Source organism: Larimichthys crocea, unplaced genomic scaffold (assembly GCF_000972845.2).
Source record: "Larimichthys crocea isolate SSNF unplaced genomic scaffold, L_crocea_2.0 scaffold83, whole genome shotgun sequence".
Lineage (NCBI taxonomy): Eukaryota > Metazoa > Chordata > Actinopteri > Sciaenidae > Larimichthys > Larimichthys crocea.
Window position 1 is genome coordinate 984593 of NW_020860930.1, and position 22665 is coordinate 1007257.

Genomic DNA, 22665 nt, shown 5'->3' on the forward strand with positions numbered 1-22665 from the left:
TTGAATGAACCTCCCACCTCTTTGTTCCTCTCCGCCCACCTGTGCACCTGTTGGAGTGCCGCCTGATGGCATCCATCTTCTCCATCCTCACACACACACACACACACACACACACACACACACAGGTAACAGAGTGTGTTTTGTGTCATGGTTTGAGGGGCCTCGCTCCTGTACGAGGTGTTTTCAGGACGAGCACGGTCGAGGCTGTGTGAGGACGCCGTGGAAACCTGAATCAGCCTGTACGGCACACACACACACACACACACACACACACACACACACACACACACACACAGCTGGAACAGTAAGTTCAGCCCTGAGTAGATTCAGTCGTGACTGGAAGTTTTGTGAGTCAGACTCATGAGAGGATCTCTCTGTCAGTCCTCCCACTCTTCTTCTTCGTCTTCTTTGTGCTGCAGCTCTTCAGACTGGAGCTGCTGTCGTCGTAGTAATTCGATCAGAGGTGCAGAATATTTAAAGGAGACGTGCTGATTTATCTGCTGCTCCTTCATGCAGCCCCCTCACTTCACCGTTAAAGCCCCTCCTCCCTGAAGGCCTGCTTTCTTCTGATTGGCCTTCACGGTCCGGCGCTGTGCTCGACAGCATGACGGCTTGATCGTCTACGTTAGCGTAGACATTTACTGTTCATCAGTCTATACAGGATGTTTAGCTCCCATCCAGGAACACTGAGGTCGTAGCATGAAGCTCTGAGGACATTCACAGCATTTAACTCACTTCCTGTGGGCTCAGTCAAGCCAAAGCAGGTGACCAATTAAAGAAGTGTTGCATTCAGAGCAGTCTGAAAACTGAGCTTCAACATGTCTAACACCAGAACATCATTCATACTGATAAGTCCTTATTTCATCGTCATGGACGTCAAACACGTCAATAACTTAAAATCAGCTCAGATACAGTTTAGTTAGTTTTTAGTTAGTTTCCCTCTGGATAAATCTGCAAGGACAAAAATGTTATTACTGATCGAAATAATAAAGATATTAAGTAGAACTGTAAACTGTGTAAATAAATGTAGAGTGTGTCTGACAGACATTATTACTGACACTGCAGCAGCACAGAGACTTCAAGTCAGCTGCAGGTCAGAGCAATGAACTGCAGCTGTGCTCTGTCTGTGTGTGAGTGACTGCTGAGAGACACAGAAAATCTCTAAATGAAGCCCCTCCAACTAGTGGACACTAATGCCAAACGGTAGGTGGTATCAAAAAGCCCAAATGACCGTGAGCATCCTCATCTTGTCGACCATGTGAATGCTGAATTTCAGTGTGTGAAGTTAAAAAATGTGACCTGGGGAGAGAGAGAAAGAACAGGTGCCCCGTGCTCCTTTGGGAAATTTCTCCTCTCCAGTTTACATGGGAGTAGATGGGGCTGTCGGTGGGTGATCCTGGAGCATCAGTGCGTCTCCCGCCAAAACTATAAGTCTGACAGTCTCCTTGACGTTAGCAGGCGAATCACGACAATCCAAAACACTAGAGAAACCTGAAAGGTGAGAGAACAGCCTGACACGACACCAACACACACTTTGACTGCTGACAATGTTTCGATGATCTGTCATTCGTACGTCTGTTCTCACACTATGTAACTTTGGGCTCCGGGTCGGGAGAAGTACGTAACGCTTTACGGCACTAAGTCACACAGCAGCAACTATTTCACTGATTCTGGTGAAACTGGATCATATTTTATGGAGGAAATGTTTTCTGGTTTTCCCTCTGATGTCCTCCGGCTGCTCCGCCTCAACTCTCTGTGATTTACAGAGTTTATGATGGACAGTGAAGTAAACTGCTGACAGCTGTAGCTGCTGTTAGCTCATGTTAGCTCAGCCTGTTAGCTGCTGTTAGCTCATGTTAGCTCAGTCTGTTAGCTGCTGCTGGTTGATGATTGGCTGACGTTACTCTGACACTGACATGATTCATGTGATGTTGGTTTGTAGAATGATAAAGACTAAATAATGAGGCAGTTTGAATGTTTCCAGTCTTCTGCCCGTCGTCGTCTTCAGGGAGAATTATTCAGCTCAAACTGCTGCAGATGAATTTTATTAGATTTTATCACCTGTTTTTATTTTTTTATTTTATTTTCATTATTTTCTTGGACGCTGCAGCGTCTCTGTAGATTCATCTCTCCGTCTCTCACCTCGTCGCTCTCCCTTTTTTTTTTTGTTCTCCGTCCTTTTCAAAGCCTGCCCCTCCTCCATCCGCTTTTACACAGCGCTGTGTGTGTGTGTGTGTGTGTGTGTGTGTGTGTGTGTGTGTGTGCTGTTCATAACACTGTGCACACAAACTACCCCCCACATGTGATGCACACATCCAGCCTCACATCTCTCTCTCTCTCTCTCTCTCTCTCCCTCTCTCATTCACTCTCTTCCTCCATGCTGTGTGTGTGTGTGTGTGTGTGTGTGTGTGTGTCGATGTGTCGCGATGCGTCCGCCGGTGAACAGGTGTTCGGTACAGTCAGTCGGAGCCTGAGCTCCACAGTAGGGAGCAGATAGAGAGCCTCTCTCACACACACACGTACCCAGGGACAGAGCATCACATCTGGGGGCTGCCGGAGTCTCTGCTCCCCTCAGAGATGCTCCAGAGCTCCAGAGGCAGCCAGCAGGCATCAGACTGAAGCCAGCACATGAGGCTCGGAGGCTGGGATAGATCTGCTGCTGAGCAGGCTCCTCGTTCTCCTCCAGCTTTAGTGAGTATTTCACTTTGAGAGCTCTGACTTGAAGTTTTGCGTCCCGGTTCTGATCCGACAGGCGTCTCTCGTCTTTGAAGCAGAGTGGTTCTCCTCATTTGGGTTCTGGTGCCCTGGGATCCGATTTGAGCTGGACCTCCGCTGGGAGCTGTGTCTGCTGCAGTGAAATGTTTGTCGGGTTCTGAAGTGTGCCGACACGGCCGAGCCTCCAGCTGAGGTTCTGATTATTTCACAGAGAGCGTTGGAACATCGAGGGACAGTGTCAGAACTTTGTGAACGTCTTCTGCCTGATCCGATCACCTGGCAACGACTTCTGCTGCTCTGTGGATTCATAGTCCTCAGGTGCTTATTGATCCTTCTTCTTCTGTGTGTGTGTGTGTGTGTGTGTGTGTGTGTGTGTGTGTGTGTGTGTGTGTGTCAGGTCGGACAGTAAGATCTCTCGGTTGGCCCAGAGGTTGAACCAGAGGCCGGTGGGAGATGGTCTGATCCTGAAGCCTCTGTTTTACACGGGAATCCCCCGATCAGCAGTGAGCCTGGACAGGTGAGGACACACACACACACACACACACACACACACACACACACACTGTGTTTGAATCGACTGACTGGTTTCTTCACCATAGCAACAGCAGCTGGGGCTCATGGGTATTGTAGTGTTTAAAGTAATGTCACTGTACTTGTATACTTTGACCGGCGGCCAACAGAACCAGTGCTGTTGCTATGGTTACCTGCCGGTGTAATACAAACACTGCGGTGTGGTGAGCGTGAACGATGGTAACATTTGAACATGGGGACTTCTGGAGCCTCAAGTGGACGTTTGAGGAACTGCAGGTTGTGGCACGGAGGCTGCTGATTGGTCTAAAATCATAAACACTGATGATGTCACTTCATGGTCAGATGAACATGGATGTGACTCTGATCATCAAATCTGCATTTTTCAAACGTTTCATAGATTTTTGACTGAGGGTGAAGTCGGTTCTGTTGGGTCAGAGTCACGTTCAGGTTCTACACAGGTCGAGGAGTCTTCAGGTCCACATTCAGTGAATGATCGTTTAATTAATCTGATTAACGTTGATTCATTAATTACCGGATGTTTGTGTTGAGTCTGTGAATCACTTTTCATCGTTAGGAGTAAACTTCTAAACTTCTGAACCTTTTGTTCGTTGTTCTCGTTCTTCATCAGTGAATGTGCAGATGTTTGAATCTGGGGTTGCAAAATTCTGGGAATTTTTAAAGTTGGAAACTTTCCATGGGAATTAACAAAATTGAAGGTTGGTCTTGACTAAAACAGATTTCATGCAGGCACACTTACATATCTATAGCACACTGCTTACTACAGGACTACTGAGGCCACGCCCCCTACCTGCACAGGTGAGTTCTGCACCTGGACCACACTTTAGAGCCCAGAGCACACAGAGACTGTTAAAGACACATTTGATAAAGTTCTGCTTGGATATGAAACATCACATTTGGAGTTTCTGATTTGGAATATTTCTAAAATTCCCCAGCTTAACGTCCTATTGAAAATTTCCAAAAAATTGTCTGGAAATTTACCGGAAACTTTCCATCCCTGCTGCTGTCTGCTGTACCACGCTGACTCTGGATCAGAACCTCAACCAAGCAACCGGGAGAACGAGCCAAACTAACCCTGTAACACCGGGTATCGTCTTTGCATAGACCCAAACAGATCTCACTTCAGGTGTCCTGAGGGAGCACCAACAGAATCAGAACCAGAGCATGGATGGACAGAACCTCAGGTCCGGTTCTGCTGGTTTGATGATGAGCAGCACATCTGAGATCAGTGTATCATTGTGCACTTCATGTGAAATCCTTATGATGTGACCGTGGCGTTGGCTGCAGGAGGCTGCAGGAGGCTGCGGGAGGCTGCAGGAAGCTGCAGGAAGCTGCAGGAAGCTGCAGGAAGCTGCAGGAGGCTGCGGGAGGCTGCGGGAAGCTGCAGGAGGCTGCAGGAGGCTGCAGGAAGCTGCAGGAGGCTGCAGGAGGCTGCAGGAAGCTGCACATCTCGCAGGCGTCAGATGAAAATTGCTGCTCTGCCTGATTGTTCAGTCCTCGACCCAGCAGGAGTCAACACGCTGCTGCTGATTGGCTCGTTCGCCCTGCTCTGCGTGGTAATGACACGTCTTTAACGAGTCTGCATCCAGTGTCAGTAAACGAGGTCGGTAAACACGTTTCATCACGTGAGCAGGTCACATGATCAGTGAGAGAGTTTAAATCTGACCTGTAATCAGGAGAATGTGTTGTTCAGACATCTGCTCTCAGAGTTCATGATGGACAGTGAAGTACACTGCTGCCAACTGTAGCTGCTGTGAGCTCAGTTTGTTAGCCAGACTGTGAGCTGAGAAGAAGAAGAAGAAGAAGAAGAAGAAGAAGAAGAAGAAGTTTCCAGGCCCAGCAGCTTCTATGGACATGATGGCAGAGGAGAAGAGAGTGAAGAGGATGCTGACGGAGGAAGCTAAGAAGAGAAAAGGAGAGAGTGTTCATCAGGAGCATTTCAGAAACGTTTCAGAAACATTTCAGGAGCGTTTCCTTTGTTCCTTGCTCAGATTTGGTCAGTTTTCCAGTTTCGGCTGCAGAGTTAAATTCAATCATACAGTCAGAGGTTCAAACAAGGTGTTTTACTTTGAAAATCATTTCTGTGTCTTCCTGTCTCGACCTCTGCTGGTTACAAACGTTTTCCAGCCTTTCACAGGAAGCTGTCACGTCACACTTCACTGTGTGCGGTTTAGATATGAAGCATAATGTGTGTCAGTCCTCTAACATCCACCTGTGTCTCCGTCCGTCCCAGCAGACACCTCCCACTCGTCATGACCCAGCAGATGCAGAACCTGCAGTTGTCTCAGACCAGGAAGTGTCCTGGTGGGCCGGCCTCGCCGAGCGCCGCCAAGCGCCTCTACAGGAACCTGTCGGAGAAGCTCCGGGGAAGCACCTCCTCCTTCGAGGACACCTACTTCTTCGGCAAGACGGACCGCCTCCGCAAAGCCTCGGTGAGTCTGCAGGACGGGACAGACTTTGAGTCTTATAAGACACACGTCACACGTCTTTGGTTTGTTGTAAAAGTCAAGTCCTTGAATTCCTTGAAAATCTTTTTAACAAAGATAAACGTAGATTTTTATTGAATGTCTGCGGATAACGTTCAGAAGATCTCAGCTGCTGCAGCTGCTTCAGGTTGAAGTCTTTACCGTGTCTGCAGGATGTGAGCGGTGTGTCCGCCACCACCTCGTGATTCACCGTTAGGCGTTGCGGGGAAACCCTGCGAGGCCGCTCGGCCTCAGGCGCAGCGATCGATGAACATCTCGTTAAGTTTCTGTAATTCTGTTAACGGTGATGACTTCAGAGCCGGCGCTCCTTCATCTGTCACATCTCTGATTCGATCTGCAGATTTTCAAGGTTACATCATGAAACAGACTGTGTGTGATGTGTGTGTGTGTGTGTGTCTGTGTGATGTGTGTGTGTGTGTGTGTGTGTGTGTGTGTGTGTGTGTGTTTGTGTGTGTGTCTGTGTGTGTGTGTGGGATCACACACACACACAGACAGACATCACAAGTTTCCTCCTCGAGGATGAAGAGTGTTTCTCACTTTTCATCATCACTGAGAAACATTTGGTCGCTGAGATTCATCATGTGTGACGGGTCATAGAGCGTGTGTGTATGTGTGTGTGTGTGTGTGAGTGTGTGTGTGTGAGTGTGTGTGTGTGTGAGTGTGTGTGTGTGAGTGTGTGTATGTGTGTGAGTGTGTGTATGTCTGTGTGTGTGTGTGAGTGTGTGTATGTCTGTGTGTGTGTGTGTGTGAGTGTGTGTGTGTGTGTGTGTGTGTGTGTGTGTGTGTGTGTGTGTGTGTGTTGACATTTAAAGACATGAAAGACGAGACTGAGGAGGAAAAACAAAAGAGTATGATGGATCTGAGCGTACGGAAGGCCGGACGGGTCAAAATTATAAAACAGAATCTTCATGTTACCTAATGTTCCTGTAACGTTGACAGAACGTTCCAAAATAAACACATCACCAGTCTGAAGTGAACTGAAGCTCCCTGCGCTGTCCCTGACCAGCGTTATTTTAATGTCAGAGCTGCAGCTCGTCTTCATCGTCGGCCTGTGTGCAGCCTGAACATGCACGGAGCTAAACAACCTGCTGCTCGTCATGTTCTGCAAACATCTGTAACATGTTCACGTCAGAGCTGCAGCTGAGAAGAAGCAGCTCAAAGAGACGATGAAGGACGAACACGCTGACATGAATCTTCACGTCATGCTCACCACGTCTTTGAATCTGAATGACAGAACTATCAAACATCATTTCAGCCGCCACAGGTGAAATCATGAAGAGACGAGTGGAATGAAACGAGTTCTGTTATCAGCTGTTAACGTCGTTTAGGTTCTGAGTCTGGTTCTGCATGAACATGAAGTTCTGTTCAGTCCATCAGCTCAACATGAACTGTAAAAACATCATCCCGTGTTTTCATGCAGTTACATCATGTAACCATGGTAACGTCAGCTCGCAGAGGTGTTTGTGTCCCGTGGCATCATGTGACGTCATGCCCGTCCTGTGAGCGCTTGTTTTCTCCTCCAGACCATGCAGGGCAGCGACTGTATCTTCGAGGCGGTGGAGCAGCAGGACCTGGACACGGTGCAGATTCTTCTCTACCAGTTCTCGGCCGAGGAGCTGGACCTGAACACGCCCAACAGTCAGGGCCTGACGCCGCTCGACATCGCCATCATGACCAACAACACGCCCATCGCCAAGCTGCTGCTGAAGGCCGGCGGCAAGGAGAGTCCACACTGTGAGTACTGACCGAGTACTGACTGAGTACTGACTGAGTACTGACCGAGTACTGACTGAGTACTGACTGAGTACTGACAGAGTACTGACTGAGTACTGAACAGAGTACTGACTGAGTACTGACTGAGTACTGACTGAGTACTGAACAGAGTACTGACTGAGTACTGACTGAGTACTGACTGAGTACTGAACAGAGTACTGACTGAGTACTGACTGAGTACTGACCGAGTACTGAACAGAGTACTGACTGAGTACTGACTGAGTACTGACCGAGTACTGAACAGAGTACTGACTGAGTACTGACTGAGTACTGACCGAGTACTGACTGAGTACTGACTGAGTACTGACAGAGTACTGACTGAGTACTGACTGAGTACTGAACAGAGTACTGACTGAGTACTGACTGAGTACTGACCGAGTACTGACTGAGTACTGACTGAGTACTGACCGAGTACTGACTGAGTACTGACTGAGTACTGACCGAGTACTGACTGAGTACTGAACAGAGTACTGAACGAGTACTGACTGAGTACTGACTGAGTACTGACTGAGTACTGACTGAGTACTGAACAGAGTACTGACTGAGTACTGACTGAGTACTGACTGAGTACTGAACAGAGTACTGACTGAGTACTGACTGAGTACTGACTGAGTACTGAACAGAGTACTGACTGAGTACTGACTGAGTACTGAACAGAGTACTGACTGAGTACTGACTGAGTACTGAACAGAGTACTGACTGAGTACTGACTGAGTACTGAACAGAGTACTGACTGAGTACTGACTGAGTACTGAACAGAGTACTGACAGAGTACTGACTGAGTACTGACTGAGTACTGAACAGAGTACTGACAGAGTACTGACTGAGTACTGAACAGAGTACTGACTGAGTACTGACTGAGTACTGACTGAGTGACAAACACCTGTGTGAGGCTTCCACAGGTGAACCGGTTCATGGTGGTTAGGTATCTTCAGACAGCCGTCACGTCTGATTGGCTCTGGCCGGTCCGACCTTTCAGTCTCACAGCGCCGGAAACTTAATTTACGGGTGAACGGATCAGAGCGATGGTCTCGTTACTGTTGACACTGGTTGCCATGGTGACGCTGGTATAGTCAGCCCTGAGACTTCAAGTCTGGCAGTTGATTGGCCCGTTCCTCGAAGACGACGCAGACAAACAGAATATTTAGCTGTTACACACGTTAAAGTATTTGTACTTTCACTGCAGTACAGGATCCGTCGTTGTCTTTAAGTTCCTTCAGCGCCGCCTCGTGGCGATCATCCGTCAGTGACGATTGTCTCATTAGTGTGTATAAAGACTAATTAGACAAGAAGAAAGTTTCCGATTGTGTCCACGAGGACACTCATCTGTCAGCATCAACACCACGTCAGAGCGCCGCTCTCCATCCGGTGGTTGCCGTTGGAAACAGCAGCAGCCATGTTATAAACAGAGGTGTCACTTCCTGCTGCTAATTGAAGCGGCTGTAGATTAACGAGCTGCTCTGCCTCACACTGGACCACATTGTCTGACTGAAGGGGCTAAATATAGACCGACCACTTCCCGGGGGCCCGAGGGGAGGGCCTCATAAATGAACACACACACACACACACACACACACACACACACACACACACGGAGCAGGACGTTTAGTTGTAATGGAGATTTGTACCTTGTAACTGCACACAAGTACACAGCAGTACACAGCAGTACACAGGTACACAGCAGTACACAGGTACACAGCAGTACACAGCAGTACACAGGTACACAGCAGTACACAGCAGTACACAGCAGTACACAGGTACACAGCAGTACACAGGTACACACAGGCATACACACTCTGACATAAACAGAGCAGCGGGCCTCAGGAGGAAACCAGCAGCGATGTTTACTCTGTGTTTTGTTTACATGGATTGTCCCGCCGCCCAGAGTCCGCCTCTGTGTCAGAGTCCGCCTCTGTGTCAGAGTCCGCCTCTGTGTCAGAGTCCGCCTCTGTGTCAGAGTCCGCCGCTGTGTCAGAGTCCGCCTCTGTGTCAGAGTCCGCCGCGCTGCAGCACAATAAATCACTTGGCTGTGATTGGCCCGGCGTTACACGCATCACTGGAACAGTTAAACCATTAAACCACAAACCCTGTTAAAGCTGCTCGCTGGGGAGTCACACAGGAGGCCTCGCTGTAAAGTGACCACTGTTCCACACACACACACACACACACACACACACACACACACACACACACACACACACACACAGTGGGGGCTGATGGGTGTTAGTAGTAAGGTAAGAACCACCTGTCTTTATGGAGGACAACCAGGAGACTGATGGAGGGAAAACTGTGTGTGTGTGTGTGTGTGTGTGTGTGTGTGTGTGTGTGTGTGTGTGTGGGCGGGGGATAGCGGGCTCATTCAGGTCCGGGTAGAGGAGACCCAGACTGGGCTGCAGACACAAACACAGGCCCTGTCTGATCCACAGCATCACACACACACACACACACACACACACACACACACACACACTGTATATATGATGTACTCTGTCTGGGTTGTTGCTGTGAGCAGCAGTGTTCGGCAGAAGTCCGTCCGTCATGTGACTGCAGAGTCCTGAGTGACAATAATCAGTCTATCTATAATCTATCTATCCAATAATCAGTCTATCTATAATCTATCTATCCAATAATCAGTCTATAATCGATGTATCCAGCAGTCTGTAAATCAGAGTCCAGTCCAGCAGACAGTTTGCAGGTTTCCTGTGCATGCTTCAGGGAGAGTGTTGTCTCTGCGTCCTCAGTCCAGCAGCTCGTTGGTCCTTTCATGGTTACGTGTTCGGAGACATTGTCCATGGTTCTGTCCTTGATTTGTTCTCGTGGACGTCGCCGTGGCTCCTTTTGTCTGCTCGCGGCTGATTGTTCGCTGGCCTTGACAGAGCTGAACCTGCAGCTTCGACTCCTCCACAGACTCAGCTTCTGCATCAGCAAGAGACCACCAGCCCGAGTAAGAGCTCCGGGCCTGAAGGCTGATGAGACATGGACGAGCTCACTCAGAGCTCACAGACACACAACAGTCTGTCCGAGCTTTACTTTACACATCACCAGCCAAAAATAATATCAAAGTCCCGCAGCAGTGTAATTACACAACAGTTACCAACAGAATGAAAGATGTGATCAACAAGTCGTTTTTGTGGAAACACGACTAACACCTGAAGTATAAACATGTATAAATGAAAGGTAAACACATATATAAGTTGAATCATGTCATGTCGTGTAAATGGTCAAACGTGGATCTCTGTGTTTTGTGTCGTAGTTGTGAGCGTGGAGAGTCGGGAGGCCCACCTGAGCTCTCTGGTGGTGGAGGCCGAGCTCCGGGCGGCCGACCTGGCGGCTCAGGCGCAGCGAGACGGCCTCTCATTGGAGGCCTGCCACAAGGACAAACAGCTGAGAGCCTGGGAGTGGAGGAGCAAGCTGTACAAACGCATGAAGACCGGCTTCCAGCACGCACGTAAGTCAGCACTGCAACACAAACCTGGAACAGACGTTCAGTCACATGACGGCGACCTCAAAGAGACAGAGTCTCTGTCGGCTGTCTCATGTCTCTGCTCATGGATGAGAGGAGGACGAGGAGGTGGTCGAGCAGAGATTTAGCGTTTTCATTTCATCACTTGAAGATGAAGGTCTGTACATCGTCATGTGGGTGGAGCGGGTGGTGCCTTCCTCTCTGACACTAAAGAGATTCTTCTCTCAGCAGTGATTTCCATTCAGCCGCTCCTCCAGGCTAAAACACTCAGGTTTCTTATTTCAGACAAAGTCATTCAAAGTAATAACCTGATCTGCTGCATGAAGGCTTCCTCACTGCCTACATATAATATATAGAACATAAAATACAGATTTCATTTGGAGTAAACAGTCTGTCAGTGCAGCTGAAGACGAGAGCGCCACCAACAGGACGTTTCATGTCAGTGAATCCTCTGCCGGCGCTCTGTGCCCCTGCTCAGGTGCCCCGGAGGCCCCGTCTATGGTCCGTCTGAGCGTGAGCAGTAGCACCACGCTGACCGTCACCTTCCAGGAGCCGCAGTGTCTGAACTCCACCGTGGTGACCAAGTACAGAGGTGTGAATCAGTGTCGTCATGGTAACACAACACTCCATCAGAAATGTGTTTTCTAAATAACAACAGATTGATTGACATGAGCGAGGACACGTCTGTTTGTCTGTTTCCATATTTTGTTTAATTGTTGGAATTAAAACTTAAAGAAACGTTTCAGAGTGTAAATATGTTCAGCTGTACTCGAGTATTTGTTCTGATTACATTACTTATGTACAAAGCTGCTGACTGCTGGGCCTGTAAACCTCCAGGCAGCGCAGCTACCAGACTGAGCTAACAGCAGCTAACAACAGCTAACAGACTGAGCTAACATGAGCTAACATGAGCTAACAGCAGCTAACAGACTGAGCTAACATGAGCTAACATCAGCTAACAGCAGCTAACAACAGCTAACAGACTGGGCTAACATGAGCTAACATCAGCTAACAGACTGAGCTAACATGAGCTAACATGAGCTAACAGACTGAGCTAACATGAGCTAACAAACTGAGCTAACAGCAGCTAACAGACTGAGCTAACATGAGCTAACAGCAGCTAACAGACTGAGCTAACATGAGCTAACAGCAGCTAACAGACTGAGCTAACATGAGCTAACAGCAGCTAACAGACTGAGCTAACATGAGCTAACAGCAGCTAACAGACTGAGCTAACATGAGCTAACAGCAGCTACAGCTGTCAGCAGTTTACTTCACTGTCCATCATAAACTCTGTAAATCACAGAGAGTTGAGGCGGAGCAGCCGGAGGACATCAGAGGGAAAACCAGAAAACATTTCCTCCATAAAATATGATCCAGTTTCAGCAAACGTGGAGTTTAAAAGGTTTTTAATGTGAAGTGAAGTCGATAACAAAACAGAAGATGTTTTTTTTCTTACACACTTAACGGAGTCAAAGAGATCGAAAGAGACAATTAAAGACACCTCGAGGCCACGAGCCGAGCGAAGGTTAATTTCCTGATCTCAGGAGGAACTATTGATTTGTAATGAACAACAAAGCGTGTACTGTTACTGTTGACACATCTGTGTGTGTGTGTGTGTGTGTGTGTGTGTGTGTGTGTAGTCGAGTGGAGCTGCCTGAAGGATTTCTCGCTGCTCGCTGGAGAGTTGGTGTTGGATAATCTGCAGAGCCTCAAGTGCATCATCAGCAGCCTCACCACGGTAACAGCAGCATCACTCTCAGACCATGTTCTTTATTCTGCTCGTGTACCAAACGACGTGTTAATTAGAGAAGCAACGTTTGATTCATGTTTGGGTCAAACGTTGGTTTAACGTTCTCTCTCCATGTTCCCAATAAGTTATTGTCATGTTTGTGTGTGAATCAGTCTGCCACACACACACACACACACACACACATTTACAGCAACGGCTGGTTCAACAACAGCAACCTGAAAACATTTAGAAAGGACAAGACACACTGTGGACGACTCATGAGTTGGACACAGACACAGACAGAGACAGAGACACATGCAAAACATGTAAATATGACCGCTCTTCTCAGACTCGGTCTTCTCCGCAGACGATCAGACGTTCAGACGATCAGACGTCCAGACGATCAGACGATCAGACGATCAGACGTCCAGACGATCAGACGATCAGACGTCCAGACGATCAGACGATCAGACGTTCAGACGATCAGACGATCAGACGTCCAGACGTTCAGACGTCCGGACGATCAGACGATCAGACGTTCAGACGATCAGACGTCCGGACGATCGGACGATCGGACGATCGGACGATCGGACGATCGGACGATCGGACGTCCACACGATCAGACGATCAGACGATCAGACGATCAGACGATCAGACGTTCAGACGATCAGACGTTCAGACGTTCAGACGGTCAGACGTCCAGACGATCAGACGATCAGACGTCCGGACGATCGGACGTTCAGACGTTCAGACGTTCAGACGTTCAGACGATCAGACGGTCAGACGTCCAGACGATCAGACGATCAGACGATCAGATGTTCAGACGTTCAGACGATCAGACGATCAGACGTTCAGACGTTCAGACGATCAGACGGTCAGACGATCAGACGTTCAGACGTTCAGACGTTCAGACGATCAGACGGTCAGACGATCAGACGTTCAGACGTCCAGACGTTCAGACGATCAGACGATCAGACGTTCAGACGTTCAGACGTTTAGACGATCAGACGTCAGTTTTCTGTCTGTTTCCTGTTTCAGGGTCGGGTGTACTACGTCCGGGTGTCAGCCTACAACATGAAGGGCTGGGGTCCACCCGCCTGCTCCCTGCCTCCATCTGCTGCTCCCTCCAGTGAGTTCTTTGTCTTTTAGTATATTCATGGTGCCCAGAGGATGAATCCTGATCCAATCCTGATCCCGACTCATGATTTAGTAGATATAGTAGATTGATCCATGTCTTCATGTCATTACTGAGCAGTAACGTTACAGGCTGTAATTCAAAGTGTGTATGATAAGAGATGCTGCTTTTTGTTAAAGAACCAGCAGAACCAGCTGAGAACACTCAATCAGGTTTGACTGTCGGACTTTTCTTTAACAGTTTAAAACTGTGCCTGCTGTCACAGTCATCTGTGAATCATCTGGACCTTCTCTGCCCTGCCCTGCCCTGCCCTGCCCTGCTCTGTCCTGTCCTGTCCTGTCCTGTCCTGTTCTGTCCTGCCCTGCCCTGCTCTGTCCTGCTCTGTCCTGCCCTGCCCTGCCCTGTCCTGTTCTGTCCCATTCTGTCCTGCCCTGCCCTGCCCTGCCCTGCCCTGTCCTGTCCTGTCCTGTTCTGTTCTGTCCCATTCTGTCCTGTCCTGTTCTGTTCTGTCCCATTCTGTCCTGTCCTGTCCTGTTCTGTCCTGTTCTGTTTGGTTCTGTTCTGTTCAGAGGTCCTTGGATTGAGAACACCGGTTTCATCTCTCCATCACGACTCTCTTTATTTCTGCTCTCTTGAGTGTTTAAGCCTTGAGTGGTGTGTGTGTGTGTGTGTGTGTGTGTGTGTGTGTGTGTGTGATTTAAAGCGGCGGAGACAGAACAGACAGTAAGAACAGAGCTACCTTCGAAGGTCGTCCAGTTGTTGAGATATTTTACCAACAAAGGGTTCATGGTTCTTCCTCTGGAACCATGAACGGCTCCAGTGTAGTCAAGACTAAGACAGAGTGTAATGGATGTAATGTGTCCTGGTGTTTCTGATGAAGCCTGACTAATGATGAGGACGTGCTGTCATGTTCGTTTTTCAGATTGGAGGGAGAGCGACGGTCGAGAGCCCAGGAGACGAGGACACATCGAGGCCATGGAGCGTCTGCTGCAGCAAGTCCGAGCCACTCACACTCACTACTGCTGTGGAGGTGAGTGACAGGAGAGACTACGTCCAGGTTTTAGACAGTCTGCGGGGACGTCACAGAGACTACGTCCAGGTTTTAGACAGTCTGCGGGGACGTCACAGAGACTACGTCCAGGTTTTAGACAGTCTGCAGGGATGTCACAGAAACTACGTCCAGGTTTTAGACAGTCTGCGGGGACGTCACAGAGACTACGTCCAGGTTTTAGACAGTCTGTGTCTTTGTGCTCACACTGATTAATTTCTGTCAACATTTATCAGTGACGTGTTTCAACATTTAGTTATGGAGACAGAGTCACCTGACTCCTTTACAAATGTCGTAGCTCACCTGGAAGGAGGTGCATCCTGCGTGTTAGGAAGTCCTTCTTGCAGCGACCCGGGTTTGAGTCCGCCTTGGTGCTTTGCTGCATATCATCTCCTTTTTCTCCCCTTAATTTTGGAACTCTGCTCCTCCTCCTCCTCCTCCTCCTCCTCCTCCTGGTTGGATGTTTGTTATCCATCAGTGTTTCCGTTGGTCGTCGGGCAGAACAGTAGCTGACCTGTGTGTGTGTATGTGTGTGTGTGTGTGTGTGTGTGTGTGTGTGTGTGTGTGTGTGTGTGTGATTGCGTGCTCGGTTAATTAGCCGAGGTTAAACGGGTGGTCTGTGGTCTGCAGATTGGCATCGCCGTCCTCACAGCGCCGCAGGGACAGAGCGAGGACGGGAGGGAAAGGAAAGAGACGAGTGAAGGAGATGAGATAACGTTGAGTCGGGCCGGTACCATGGGAGAGTGACTGGACCCGGCCGAGCTCGTAAACACACACACACACACACTCAGATGATATCTGAAGTTTCTTCTTCTGTGTTTCCAGACACGAAGCTGCAGAACCCGAGCAGGAAGCAGTCGGTCTCCAGGAGCCTCAAACATCTCTTCAACTCCTCCAACAAGTTCGTGAAAACACTGAAAAGGTTTGTGTCACACACACACACACACACACACACACACACACACACACACACCGCCCTGCGTGTCTTGCTGTGGTTTCCTCTGATTGGCCGGCCTCAGTGATGCGTTGGTGTGTGCAGAGGGATCTACCTGGCCGCTGTGTTCTACCACAAAGACAGTTTGCTGGTGACGGCCGAGGACCAGGTCCCCATCGTGGAGGTGGACGACTCCTACAGCAGCTCGCTCATGCAAGACTTCCTGTGGTTCACTAAGGTGCAGCACACCTCCTCCTCCGCCTCCTCCTCCACCTTTGCATATTTGCGTCAGGTACATCAGGTGTTAAATGCTCATCATGTCTGTCTCCATGTCTCTGCAGCTGTCCTGTATGTGGGAGGACGTCCGGTGGCTGAGACAGAGTATGTCGGTGTCGATGTCATCGTCCTCCACCCTGCAGGCCAGACACAAGATGCTCACCGCCGCCAGCCAGCTGCAGGTCAGGAGACGTGAATATGACGTGAAGAATTATTACGTGTCTGTAACAACACGAGACAGAGGACGTCACATGTCCACAGTCTGACTGTCCACAAAGAGAAACTGTTTCTGTTCTGACGTCTAACCGGGTTTCTGTCCCCGCAGAGCCTTCTGGGAACTCACAACCTGGGCCGGGTCCACTACGAACCCATCAAGGATCGCCATGGCAACGTGCTGCTGGTGACCATCCGCGACATGGAGAGCCAACACTCGCTGTTCAGCGGGAAGTGGATGCAGGTGACCAAACTGCAGAGCCAGAGGAAGTCTCTGTCCACACCTGAGGAGCCGTACGCCCTCGACATCCTCATCATCACCATACAGGTGAGGAAGGACGCCCTCGACCAATCAGAAACAGGTCTGCAGTTTGCAGTGACGCCAGTCAAGACTGAACGAATAATGAAGTGTCCAAACAAACATCCAGCAGAACCTCCACGTTGGACCGGAGTGGCCCGGGGCGGGGTTCTGTTCCCGACTAACCCCGACCCAATGGGTAGCCGACGCCCCCGGTCTGACCTCACCCTGCCTCCTTCCCTCGGCGTCACGGCGTCCTGGCTCATGATCTTACTAACTGACTCTCCCTGTGTCCGTCCTCCAGGACATTTTGGCGTACCAGCGGCGCGGCACTCACCGGCTGGCCCCGGGTCTCTACCTGGGCTTCCTGAAGCTCAGCAGCTCCGTGGACCAGATCAGAGTCCTGGTGTCGCAGCGGACTCCCAACATGCTCTGTCACACCCGTGTACGTGACAACGCCAACGTGTCCAGGTACATCACACACTGTACTGTAAGAGAATGTTCCGAGCAGAACTCAAGGCTTCAGCTCGTGATGTGATGAGAATATTTAGAAGATAAACGAACAGCTCAAGGCTGAAGAGGCTGAATGAGCAGAAAGAGAGTCGTGACGGAGAAACCAGAACGGGTCTGACAGCGTTCAGTCCTGAGCATGTTATGTAACGTCAGCGTGAAGTGGCTCTTTATTTCAGTCAGAGCGTCGACAGACGGCGTGCCACGTAACTTTCTTCTCCGGTGTCGATCAGACAGACGAGGTGAACAGAAACAACAACATGGTTCAGCTCATTAGCTAACAGCAGCTACAGTTTGGTGGTCCACTTGTGATCCGGTCTGCGAGCTGGATCAGATCTTCATTATCTGACCCTGAAACGTTTGCTTCTTTATCGGCTACTCAAGTAAGACTGCGGGATCTCTGAGACGGGCTAACTTCTGCGTAATGTTATTTAACTCACGTGATGAAAAGTCTTTCTGCGTGTTCTGACGTACGCGTGTTCTGACGTACGCGTGTTCTGACGTACGCGTGTTCTCTGACGTACGCGTGTTCTGACGTACGCGTGTTCTGACGTGCGTGTGTTCTGACGTACGCGTGTTCTGACGTGCGCGTGTTCTCTGACGTACGCTCCTCATGAACTCTAACCTGTGGAGCTGTTCACACCTCTCACGTTGTCATTCAGTCCACCAGCAAGGATGACAGTCTGCCAGTATTACATTACACAATACTACACAGTGTGTGTGTGTGTGTGTGTGTGTGTGTGTCTTTGGTTGCAGTTGTAGAGACTTCCTGCTGCCTCTGACTCACTGTAACAAGTGTGTCAGTCGCTGTTGTGTAAATGAGCCGTTTGTTGATTTAACTAGTTTGTTTTGGTCGGAGCTGGTGGAGCTGGTGGAGGTGATGACTCAGGTGAGGCGACACAGAGAAGTCATTTAACAAACTCACTCAGAGGTGAAAGTCAACGTCTGTTCACGAAAGATGTTTGAAAGAATAAAACACAGGTCACCAGCAGCCAATCATCATCCAGGTCACCAGCAGCCAATCATCATCCAGGTCCCCAGCAGCCAATCATCATCCAGGTCCCCAGCAGCAGCTGATCTCACTGACTAGTCCAGCAGCAGTCAGCCCAGCTCGGCGTCTGTCTTTCAGCCTTTTATTTCACCAAGCTCTCACCAACCACTAAAAGTCAGTCCCACATTTACTCTTGTCCGGCGGCTTCTTGCTCGCTCACTCTCTCCTTTTCTCTTCTTAGCTTCCTCCGTCAGCGTCCTCTTCACTCTCTGCTCCTCTGCCATCATGTCCATAGAAGCTGCTGACTGCTGGACTTGAACCTGGCTTGGTAGGCCGGTTCAAGTCCAGCATGGACCAAAGTATGGAAGGTGGAGAGGTGCCAGTTCACTGCCGATGTTATGTGTGTTGTTGTATTTACCCGGCTAACAAACTGAGCTAACATAAGCTAACAGCAGCTACAGTTGTCATGGTGATCCACTTGTCACACATGTTAAGCAGCTGTAAACATGTGTGTGTGTGTGTGTGTGTGTGTGTGTGTGTGTGTTGTGTTCAGGGAGGAGTGGGACTGGATCCAGACGCTGTCGGCGGCCAGAGAGAAGGAGCCCAGCGGGGAGGAGAGCGAGGAGGCGGGGCACAGGCCGGAGAGCAACGCCCCTTTACTGTACTACGAGCTGCAGACGGCGATCAAGTCTCTGCTGAAGCACATCAACCTACCTCTGCACCAGGTGGGGACATGTCATGCCCCGAGCCATGAGGAGCTGCTGCCTTTACTCATCGTGGTTTGTTGTTCCAGGCCCGTCACTTCCGTCTCTACAGTCAGGAGGTGGTGGAGCTCGGGCACGGCGTCTCCTTCCTGCTGCTGCTGCCGGCGGCCGACAACGTTTGCTCCGCCCCCGGACAGTCCAACCCCTACACCCCCCTGTCAGGGTTCCTCCACCTTCCTCTGCAGATGTTCGAACTCGGTAACAACACACGACTCATATTTATCATGTGTCTGCAAAAGCTGATTAGTCCTGCTGTGCCGTGTCTGACCACTGGGGGCGCTGCAGAGTGACACACATGCCGGCCTGCAGAGGGCGCCGGTGTGCATCATGAAATGTGTTTAAGATGTCCTTTAAGACCGTCCTGCAGTCTTTAAGATGTCCTTTAAGACCGTCCTGCAGTCTTTAAGACCGTCCTGCAGACTTTAAGATGTCCTTTAAGACTGTCGTGCAGTCTTTAAGACTGTCCTGCAGACTTTAAGATGTCCTTTAAGACTGTCCTGCAGTCTTTAAGACTGTCCTGCAGTCTTTAAGACTATCCTGCAGTCTTTAAGACGTCCTTTAAGACTGTCCTGCAGTCTTTAAGACTGTCCTGCAGTCTTTAAGATGTCCTTTAAGACTGTCCTGCAGACTTTAAGACCGTCCTGCAGTCTTTAAGATGTCCTTTAAGACTGTCCTGCAGTCTTTAAGACCGTCCTGCAGTCTTTAAGATGTCCTTTAAGACCGTCCTGCAGTCTTTAAGACCGTCCTGCAGTCTTTAAGATGTCCTGCAGCTTCCTGTAACTTTTAACGTGCCGTGATATCTGGTTCTACGTTCATGTTAACGTGTGATGAAGTCTGCACGCCGTGCCGGACGCCGTGGATCAGACAGAGCTAAACCTGAGCCGCATAACGTAGCAACACAGCTGTAGTGTTGCAGGAACGTTGCAGTAGTGTTGCAGGAACGTTGCAGTAGTGTTGCAGGAACGTTGCAGTAGTGTTGCAGGAACGTTGCAGTGCTCTTCACCCTGTGAATGAGCTGCACCAGAGACAGACTGAGCTGTGTTACTGCAGCACTAAATCAGTCTGCAGGCTCCAGCAGGACGGCCTCTCCGCTGACCCCACACACACACACACACATATAAACACACACACACACATATATACACACACACACACACACACACACATAAACACACACAAGAATGTGTCAATAACACCCATACACACTGCACAATACTCTCTCTTTGTACACACACTGACCTCCTCATCAGCTGCTGCTCGCTCCGACTCCGACGTGTGACCAGTTTTTACCAATCACACCAGAAACAGACGGCCGGACACACACACACACACACACACACACACACACACACACACACACACACTCACTCACACACACTCACACAGACGAGACGTTCCCGTGATGAGGAGCTCTGTGTTCTTCAGTTTGAGCAGCTCTGTGTTCTTCAGGTTGAGCAGCTCTGTGTTCTTCAGGTTGTGCAGCTCTGTGTTCTTCAGTTTGAGCAGCTCCGTGTTTGTTCTTCAGTTTGAGCAGCTCTGTGTTCTTCAGTTTGTGCAGCTCTGTGTTTGTTCTTCAGTTTGAGCAGCTCTGTGTTCTTCAGTTTATCAGCTCTGTGTTCTTCAGGTTGAGCAGCTCTGTGTTCTTCAGTTTGAGCAGCTCTGTGTTTGTTCTTCAGTTTGAGCAGCTCTGTGTTCTTCAGTTTATCAGCTCTGTGTTTGTTCTTCAGGTCACTTCTGCACCTACAAAGAGAAGTTCATCAGTCTGTACTGCCGCCTGTCGTCCGTGCTCGACCTGGACGCACTCATTACCCAGCAGGCACTGCGAGAAGCCATCACCGACAGCGAGGTGACCACGGCTAAACAGAGACACCAGCTGATCCTGGACTACATCCAGGTAAGACACAGACAGACTTCCAGAGCTTTCAGTCAGCGTCCATGGTCATCATCGCGTCTCTTTGACGCTCTAATCTGAAAGAGGACGGCGTCTCTGAACATCGGTCACGCGACACGAGAGCGATTCCAGCTGACCTCTGTCGACACGTGAAGAGAGAGAGACGGGGGACGGAGGATTCAAACCGTTTCCATGTTTACGTGCACGTGAAGGGTTAACCCACTGAGCTTTGATATGACCTCACCTGTAATACTGCACTGAGTCAGCATTTATTTAGCCTGAGTCAGCAGTTACTTAGCCTGAGTCAGCAGTTATTTAGCCTGAGTCAGCATTTATTTAGCCTGAGTCAGCAGTTATTTAGCCTGAGCTTGAGTCAGCAGTTATTTAGCCTGAGTCAGCAGTTATTTAGCATGAGTCAGCAGTTATTTAGCACGAGTCAGCAGTTATTTAGCCTGAGTCAGCAGTTATTTAGCCTGAGTCAGCAGTTATTTAGTCTGAGTCAGCAGTTATTTAGTCTGAGTCAGCATTTATTTAGCCTGAGTCAGCAGTTATTTAGCCCGAGTCAGCAGTTATTTAGCCCGAGTCAGCAGTTATTTAGCCTGAGTCAGCAGTTATTTAGCCTGAGTCAGCAGTTTCCTGTCACAGCACTTCATCCTTGTGTGTTTCATAATGCTGTAGATGAAGTGAACGCTGCATGAACAAACCGTTACATGATGAGTATCTGCTCGCTGTAATCTGATTACTTTATGATACATGAAATGATGAAACTTCACGAGTTATTTAACACGTCGACACGGCAGCAGCTCTCAGATCAGTTTTATTCAGTCTGTGATCGTTAATTTAACGTTTGTTGATGCAGGATCAGCTGTTCGACGAGCAACTCGCTCCACGTCACGAGCGTAAACTCAGCGCCGCCGTTAATGGAGGCCGACCGCAAAACCACAAGGCTGCTCCTCAATCGTGTGTGTGTGTGTGTGTGTGTGTGTGTGTGTGTGTGTGTGTGTGTGTGTGTGTGTGTGTGTGTGACCATCTGTCTAGTTTTCTGTCTGTGATTTTAAAGCTCGGAAAAAAGTGGCCCCCCGACCACAAATTGCTCAGAGAGGGAATGTCAGGGGAAAAAATAATACCAATCAGAGTGTGTGTGTGTGTGTGTGTGTGTGTGTGTGTGTGTGTGTGTGTGTGTGTGTTTTAAAGGGTCCGTCAGCACAAACAGCCAGACTTGTATTGTTGTGAGGACCCTCATTGTCATAATTCGTTCACCAGCCGCTGATCGTCACTGTGCAGACACACTGAGAAACTTTGTTGACCCAGCTTCTTTTAAAACACACACACACACACACACACACACACACACACACACACGCTGTGTGAGGATGACGTGATGTCGTCTAATTGGACGGTTTGTTTGGACTCAGCACATGTTGGTGGAGGAACGTCTCGTCTGTACAAACGTCTCCACATGTGGACATGCAGGGTTCACCTCGAGACGCATGATCGTAACGTGGACTTGAAGAGACACACACACACACACACACACACACACACACACACGTGTGTGACTCTGTAATTAAAGCCACGTTATTAAAGAACGTTGTTAGAACGTTAACGACAGTTTCACGCGATTAGTTTGAATTCAGTCGTTCAGGGAAATCTGCTTTAGAAATATGGACGAGCTTAAATATTAAATTAGTGCGAGTTCAGCCTCCCAGGCACAACCTCCATCCCTCCTTCCTTCCTTCCTGCCTTCCTTCCTTCATTCCTTCCTTCCTTTCTTCTTTCCTTCCTTCCTTCCTTCCCTCCTTCCTTCCTTCCTTTCTTCCTTCCTTCCCTTCTTCCTTCCTTCCTTCCTTCCTTCCTTCCCTTCCTCCTTCCTTCCTTCCTTCCTTC

General features: G+C 49.3%; 1 protein-coding gene across 3 annotated transcripts in view; it reads left to right on the forward strand.

Moving 5' to 3' along the window:
* Positions 1-22665, forward strand: part of ankfn1a (ankyrin repeat and fibronectin type III domain containing 1a) — a 47199-nt gene that overhangs the window by 20206 nt on the left and 4328 nt on the right. The window contains exons 1-17 of one of the 3 annotated variants that reach the window (XM_027277154.1): positions 2410-2691; positions 3113-3232; positions 5498-5696; positions 7274-7484; positions 10777-10971; positions 11465-11578; positions 12630-12727; positions 13757-13847; positions 14776-14883; positions 15727-15823; positions 15941-16073; positions 16177-16293; positions 16437-16652; positions 16927-17093; positions 18677-18848; positions 18917-19085; positions 20615-20781. In XM_027277154.1, coding sequence (XP_027132955.1) covers positions 5517-5696; positions 7274-7484; positions 10777-10971; positions 11465-11578; positions 12630-12727; positions 13757-13847; positions 14776-14883; positions 15727-15823; positions 15941-16073; positions 16177-16293; positions 16437-16652; positions 16927-17093; positions 18677-18848; positions 18917-19085; positions 20615-20781 — 2235 coding nt within the window. In that variant the 5' untranslated portion in view covers positions 2410-2691; positions 3113-3232; positions 5498-5516. Of the gene's footprint in view, positions 1-2409; positions 2692-3112; positions 3233-5497; positions 5697-7273; positions 7485-10776; positions 10972-11464; positions 11579-12629; positions 12728-13756; positions 13848-14775; positions 14884-15726; positions 15824-15940; positions 16074-16176; positions 16294-16436; positions 16653-16926; positions 17094-18676; positions 18849-18916; positions 19086-20614; positions 20782-22665 lie in introns of those variants that run through there. The other 2 variants (XM_027277152.1, XM_027277153.1) reach the window with 2 other exon arrangements.